The sequence below is a fragment of the Colobus angolensis genome, unplaced genomic scaffold (assembly GCF_000951035.1).
Source record: "Colobus angolensis palliatus isolate OR3802 unplaced genomic scaffold, Cang.pa_1.0 Scaffold38, whole genome shotgun sequence".
Taxonomy (NCBI): domain Eukaryota; kingdom Metazoa; phylum Chordata; class Mammalia; order Primates; family Cercopithecidae; genus Colobus; species Colobus angolensis.
Window position 1 is genome coordinate 8,051,597 of NW_012117154.1, and position 7,589 is coordinate 8,059,185.

The 7,589-nt window shown below is 56.7% G+C and overlaps 1 protein-coding gene across 1 annotated transcript in view; it reads left to right on the forward strand.

Annotated features, from left to right (window-relative positions):
* TRPM2 (transient receptor potential cation channel, subfamily M, member 2) overlaps positions 1-7,589 on the forward strand; it is a 116,824-nt gene that overhangs the window by 41,802 nt on the left and 67,433 nt on the right. Inside the window, exons 5-7 of the mRNA XM_011954232.1 lie at positions 1,631-1,811; positions 3,332-3,393; positions 4,722-4,922. Of these exons, the coding sequence (XP_011809622.1) occupies positions 1,631-1,811; positions 3,332-3,393; positions 4,722-4,922 (444 nt within the window). The remainder of the gene's footprint in view (positions 1-1,630; positions 1,812-3,331; positions 3,394-4,721; positions 4,923-7,589) is intronic.

The window sequence follows — 7,589 nt, forward strand, 5'->3', positions numbered from 1 at the left end:
ATCTTGAACTCCTGACCTTGTGATCTGCCTGCCTCGGCCCTCCAAAGTGCTGGGATTCCAGGTGTGAGCCACCATGCCTGGCCCATGTATGTATTCTGTAAGGCAGCGGTCACCAACTTTTTGACACCAGGGACTGGTTTCATGGAAGATGATTTTTGCACAGATGGGGGTGGGGTGGTGAGTGGTTGGTTTGGGGATGATTCAAGTACGTTACGTTTATTGTGCACTTTATTGCTACTATTACATTGTGATATGTAATGAAGTAATCATACAACTCACCATCATGTAGGATTAGTGGGAGTCCTGAGCTTGTTTTCCTGCAGCTAGACGGTCCCATCATCTGGGGGTCATGGGGGACAGTGACAGATCATCAGGCATTAGATTTTCAGAGGGACACGCCACCTAGATCCCTCACACGCACAGTTCACAGTAAGGTTAGTATTCCCATGAGAATCTAGTGCTGCGGATCTGACAGGAGGTGGAGCTCGGGCAGTCACACGCACGATAGGGAGCGGCTGTAAATAGGGATGAAGCTTCACTCGTTCACCCGCCACCCACCTCCTGCTGTGCGCAGTCCAGCTCCTCACAGGCCACAGACCATTACCAGTCCATGGCCCGGGGGTGGGGACCCCTGCTCTAAGGTAACAAAACCCTCCCTGCCCTGCTCCTCGCTTCCTTCGGAGCCCTTACTGCAAGTTGTTTTTTTTTCTGAGGCAGGATCTCACTGTTGCCCAGGCTGGGGTACGTTGGTGCGATCCTCAGCCTGGAGTCCCTTGGACTCAAGTGATCTTCCCACCTCAGCCTCCCAAGTAGCTGGGACTACAGGTGCGCACCACCATGCCCGGCTAATTTTTCTTATTTTTGTAGACATGAGATCTGCCATGTTGTCCAGGCTGGTCTCGAACTCGGGGGCTCAGGTGATCCTCCCGCCTCAGCCTCCCAAAGTGCTGGGATTAGAGGTGTAAGCCACCGTGCCCATCTCCGCAAGGCTTTTAACACCGCGTCCCCACCAGTAGTCTCTTCAAGGACATTGAGACGTTTTCTATTCATGGTGCTTCAGAATCCTGCCATCTTCTCCCCATTGCCAGTTTCAGTGCCACTTCTACATTTTTAGGTGTTTGTTACAGCAGCACCCCACTTCCTCACCCCAGACCTGTATCTGCTTCCTGTGGCTGCTGTAACAAATGGCCACAAGCCTGAAACAGCAGCATTGTGGTCTCTCACGTGTCTGGAGGACAGAACTCTGAAGTCAGGGTCACACCCCTCCTGAGGCCTGGGAGGAGGGTCTGTTTCCCTGCCTTCTCCACTCCTGCGGGCTCCGGCTTTCTCCACTTGTGGCTGTGTCGCTCGTCCCTGCCTCTGTGGTCCCACATCCTCCTCTCCTACGTGTGTCACCCGCCACCTCTCTCCTATAAGGACACCTGTGATGGTATTTGGGGCCCACTCAGATCATCCAGGTTAATCTTCTCATGTTTCAATCACATCTGCAAACTCACTTTCTCCAATAAGGCCACATCCACAGATTCCAGGGACGGGGACCTGGTCTCTCTGGGGGCCGGTGTTCAGCCTGCTCACGTTAGAGAGGCAGAGCTTTCCAGAAACTGTGTCTGACGCTTCCTGGCCGCTCCAGGGCAGCTTCCCTGCTGAGTACATACTGGATGAGGACAGCCAAGGGAACCTGACCTGCCTAGACAGCAACCACTCTCACTTCATCCTCGTGGACGACGGGACCCACGGCCAGTATGGGGTGGAGATTCCTCTGAGGACCAGGCTGGAGAAGTTCATATCGGAGCAGACCAAGGAAAGAGGAGGTAGGGGAGCTTGCTTTTGAGGGTGCTTGGGCTTGTCAGACTGTCGGGTATAGCTGGTCAAGGACATTCAACAGGTGTGGCACTCGGCAGACAGCACGGTGGGCCGGTCAGAGTGTCAGGTACAGCTGGTCATGACCAGGACATTCAACAAATGTGGTACTCGGCAGACAGCGCAGTGGGCTGGTCAGAGTGTCAGGTACAGCGGGTCACAACCAGGATGTTGGTGGTGCTAGGAGCATCCTCAGAACACACCTGAGTTTCTATCCCGTGTCACTTTATACTTAGTTCCAGGAAGATCATCTTCTTTTGCCCGTTTGAGCCAGTGGGAGGGTGGTCGGGGGTGCTGGCAGCTCACAGCCTGTGTGCTCGCAGGTAATAGGCCAGCCTACTTATTATTTTTTTTTTTTTGAGACAGGGTCTGGTGTGTAGTGGTATGATCTCAGCTCACTGTAGCCTCGAACTTCTGGGCTCAAGGGATCCTCCCACCACCTTCCCAAAGTGCTGGAATTACAAAACTTGAACCACTGTGCCTGGCCCTACAATTATTTTAAACCGTGATCACGGTCGGGTCTCAGGTTCAGAAATCAGAATGTACGATTGTCAAAACTTAGGATTTGACACCTTTTTCCTCATAGGTGGGATGGGATAGGTTTGAGGACGTCGGGAGGTCAAGTGCGGGGTTTTGCACGTCACTCGAGGAGGGCTCAAAGAGGAGATGGTGAATGCGAGGTGTCTGGCCTGTGCCTGGGTGGGCTGGGGTCCCTTGCAAGCTTCCCTGTGCAGCAGACTCCCCTGGAGGGCTCCTCACCAGCGCGTGGGCCCCGGCCCCAGGGTCCGACTCAGCAGCTCCAGTTGGGCTGAGAACTTGCATTAGGAGCACGTTCCCTGGTGGGGGTGATGTTGAGGTTCAGGGACCCCGCTTTGAGAACCCTGCTTGACTAGGACACCCAGGGTGGGATGTGTGGGTGAGTGTGTGAAGATGATGGGCCCATGGGGTCTCACAGACAGGGTTTGCTGCCTGGGGAAAAGGGTTGCTAAGTCCTTCTCAGGCTCCCCTGCTGTGGGGCTGGATGAAGTTCAGGGTGGGGCCGGGCAGATGGACAAAGGATGGACATGTCGTGTCCTGCTCCCACCTACATGTGACAGGTTATGCCCACCTGCTTGGGGCATCAGCTCTGATTGTCCCTCCCTCCCTCCTTCCCTCCCTCCCAAGAAAGCAACGGGAGGGGGTGGATGGGATGCAAGTGAGCGGGGGAGGTGTGGGTAGCAGGGGACTTTCAAGTCTGCTCATTGATGTGGAACAGGCAGGTCCCCTGGTAATGTGGAGCTTTGACCTTCAACGGCAACTCAGCACTGGCTAGAGGTGTCCCAGCAGGTGCTTCAGTGTGTGGCTAGGCTGGAGCCGGCAGGGGGCAGGGGAGAGTGCCCCAGTGCAGGGTCTTGCCCCCCACCTCTGTCCCCTCACTCGTCTCCATGCTTTGTTTAGGTGTGGCCCTCACTCGGCTCTGTGCTTTTTCTAGGTGTGGCCATCAAGATCCCCATCGTGTGTGTGGTGCTGGAGGGCGGCCCGGGCACGTTGCAGGTGAGCATGGCTGGGTGGGAGGGGGTATGTATGGGCCCGTCCCGCTGCAGGCAGATGACTGTCCGAAAGTGCTTGTCTCAGCACTCGAGACTGTTGGCAAGAGAGAGCGATGAGCTTGCCCACCAGGAGAAGACAAAGAGCATCTATCCTGTGACAGGGCTGCTTCCGGGTGGGCAGAGGATGGGTCGGAGGAGGGTGCCTGGGGGAGGAAGCTGGGCTTGGCTGTGACCAGGCCATTGACTGGCATGGAAGGAAAGGATGGGTCCCAGGGCCTGGAGCGAGTGGGGAGCCTCTGCTCCCGGAAAGGATGGGGTCCCAGGGCCTGGAGCGAGTGGGGAGCCTCTGCTCCCGGAAAGGAGGGGGTCCCAGGGCCTGGAACGAGTGGGGAGCCTCTGCTCCCGGGACCTGCCGGGGAGGCTGGAGAGTTTCTGCCCCCAAGATTCCTCCAGGAAGCATTTTTCAAAGTGCAGGGCCATGGCCCCCATCCCAGATCTGTGGTGCCAGCAGCTGTGTGACTGCGGATTTGGCATGCGGCTTGAATGCGCTGCTCTGCTGGCCTTCCTTCCTGACCCGCATCCTAACCACTTTGTGGCGTGCAGGGTGCGAGGCGACCTCGCCTGCTGTAGGAACGTATGAGGAATGTATGAGGACATAGAGCCTGCGAATCTGGACCAAGAGTATGGGCTTTTGTGAAGGATGGAATCATAGGCAGTGTCCCATTTATATTTCATAATTGCAGGAGGTCAAAACAGAGCCTTGGGGGCTTAAGGCTGGACAGGAATCCACAGAGCACTGGGTCCTCACTCCCTACGCATGCCAAGTACCCTGCACGGCGCTCCTGCTGGGGCGGCTACACCCGCCTCCTTACCCCAGGCGGATGCTCATACACATGGCAGGGTCCTTCCTGCCAGACGGCTTTGTGGCCAGTCCCTTCCCGAAGTCCAGCACCCGCTGGAGCTCAGGGGCCCTCCTCATTGCCCTGCTCTTACTGTGGGCTTTTATGAGGTTGGTAACTCCAGGTCCATGCAGCGTCCCCTTTGCTGCGAGGTCCTCACGTCTGCAGATCCATAGGCAAAAATGCTGAGAGCCTTTGATTCTGCTGGTGCTGAGGCCTGAGAGGCGCCAGGTGTGCAGCCCCCAGTGTGTTGGGGCAGCTCCCTCTTCCCCCAGAGCAGGGAACGCCACCAAACTGATAAGTGCTTTCAGTGGATCTTGGAGTAGTGTCAGCCAGCCCTTCCCTTAGCTGGCCTTGGAGAATTCTCCATTCAGAAAGCGTTGGAGCGAGGCGAGGACCCAGTCCCAGGCTCATGCCCCCGCCTGCCTTGCAGACCATCTACAACGCCACCACCAACGGCACCCCTTGCGTGGTCGTGGAGGGCTCGGGCCGCGTGGCCGATGTCATTGCCCAGGTGGCCAACCTGCCCGTCTCGGACATCACCATCTCCCTGATCCAGCAGAAACTGAGCGTGTTCTTCCAGGAGATGTTTGAGACCTTCACGGAAAGCAGGATTGTTGAGTGGACCAAAAAGGTGAGGCTGACGGGCACGATGGTCACCGGCATGTGGCTGTTTCACAGAGACACTGTCAGCCTGGTGGGCAGGACCAGGACTCACAGACCGATGCGGAGAACCCACCAGGTCTGAGCGGGTGCCAGAGCGATTTGCAGAGGGCAGGGCGCAGGTGGCAAGCCTCCTGGCTGGGTTCCGGAGGTCAGATCCTGTGACAGCACGTGAACAGAGGGTGTGAACCTCACCGGCAGCACACCAGGGCGGGCTAGGAACACTGCCAGGCTCAGTGGTGCTGTGAAAAGAGTCTGCTGGATTGGAGGGGTGGGAGGCAGGCGCTGGGAAGGCCTCAGCCAAGTTGGGCAGCGGGGCAGCTGCTGAGTAATGGCTGTGGGTCGCAGGGTCAGTGCAGCTCTTAGCCTCATGGGTGAGTTAATGGAGGCAGGTAGAGTGGCCTCAGGAGGGGCCATTGCTCCAGTCCAGGGGTAGATTTTGGGTGGCCCCTGCCATGACCCCAGTCTCCAGAGGGGGTCAGTTGTGAAGGGCCGTGGTTGGTCAGCCCTGACCGCCTCACAAAGCCCTTGACCAGGGGGGCGGGCTCCAGTGGAGAGTCCCTCCCCTCCCTGTACCTGCTGGTTCCAGGGTCACCTGACTCAGTTTCTGGAGGATTCTTTGCAGAGGCTGGCACTGGGGCCTTTTCATCCTCTGTTTCCCAGCAAGCCGGGGCCGGCAGAGCCTTCTGTCTGTGTCATTCCTGCAGAGCCTGGACATCCCCAGGTTCTAAGTGGCTGACATGCACTTTCCACGGCTCCCACTGTGTTTAACTGGGGCTCTGTGGGCAGTGGTGACCCCTAGCTGCAGGCCACAGGGACACGTATTTGGCCAGGTTGGGCCTGTGGAGAATGGATTAAAAACGAGCACCCTCAGGAACCACGGGTATGGGAAGGGCTGGGTGGAGGTCTTGGCCCCGTTGGCCCATCTAGAAGCAGTTTCCGTGACTGGTGATTTGTGGGTGGCACAGTGACTTTGTTTTCTTCTGTGGTTTGTGATGGTCTCAGAGTGACCTCGTTCTGCACGGATGTCCTCTGAGAGCGTCTTTGCCCGGCAGGAGAATAACATGATGTAGCCGCAAGCGTCAGATCAGTTTGTGAAAACACACGGTCCGGCTGTGAGCGGCCGCTCAGCTCCCGACGTCAGGGCGGCTTTCCTTCCTTCCCGGTGCCACTGGGACTTGTCAGGCAGGCCCTGGAGCCCTTTCTCTGCTGGTTGATAAATTATTCAGGCAATTTTCAGAACTGAGTTTAATCAGCTGTTGTTGAAAGATGTTTATTTTTAATGCACTCTCCATAGCCAAGCTAAGGCCCTGAAAGTGGTGCTTTCACACGGAGCCGTCAGGCCTCAGCAGAGGCTTGGCATTCATTGAGGCTCCTGCTCAGTGGGGAGGTGCCGAGCCACACAGCTGGGGTCAGTGTGCTCCCTTAACATGCCTTCTCGGAGTGTCCGTCTTGCAGACCCATCCTGGAGTGCTGCCGCTGGTGGGCGGCCCCGTCAGAGGGGCCCTGGGGCCTCCCTGCAAGGTCTCACAGCTGTGGCCAGGAAGAAGTTGTCCACCCTTGCTCAGCCTCGCCTTTCTCATCTATCAAGTAGGGGTACTGAGTGCTCCACTCAGATGAGGAAACAAGGCCCTGGTGTCCGTATGGGCTCAGATGCTGGGACCTGCTTTACCTTATAAGGACAGGGTGGGCTGAAGGCTAGGAGACTTTTATGGGCTCAGACGCTGGGAGCTGCTTTGCCATATGAGGACGGGGAGCTGAAAGCCAGGAGACCTTTGGCTGCTGGATGAGGGTGGAGTTTGCCAGGGAGTCCAGGATGTGTTCCGGAGTTGTCACGAAAGCTGGACCCCAAGGGATGGGGCACCATTGGGGTCTTAGGTGTGGAGGTGGAGTGTGAGGAGCCCTCCAGGTGAGGGCAGAGTCTGTGTGGAAGCAATGAGGCCAGGCTGGGGACGAGGAGAGAAGCAGAGGAGGCCAGGTGTGGCCAGCCTTGGGAGCAGTGGGAGCCATGGGAAGAAGCGTTTGTGGAGTTGCCTGCCCTGGACACACGGGGAAGGTGCTTCAAGGAGGAATAACTGTAGCAGACATACCTGCTAGGGACACCATGATAGATGGATGGATGGATGGATGGATGAATGGATGGATGAATAGTGGGTGGGTGGTAGATAGATGGATGGATGAATAGTGGGTGGGTGGTAGATAGATGGACGGATGATGGGTGGGTGTGTGGATGGATGGATGGTGGGTGGGCATGTGGATGGATGGATGGATGGATGGATAGATGGGTAGCTAGATGATAGGTAGATGGATGGATGGATAGATAGACAGACAGATGATAAAATGGATGGGCCAGGCACAGTGGCTGATACTTGTAATTCCAGCACTTTTGGAGGCTGAGGTGGGTGGATCACTTGAGGTCAGGAGTTCGAGACCAGCCTGGCCAACATGGTGAAACCATGTCTGTACTAAAAATACAAAAATTATCCAGGCATGGTGGTGGGTGCCTGTAATCCCAGCTACTTGGGAGTCTGAGGCGGGAGAATTGCTTGAAGACAGGAGGTAGAGGTTGCAGAGAGCCAAGATCGTGCCACTGCACACCAGCCTGGGTGACAGAGCAAAAACTCTGTCTCAAAAAAAA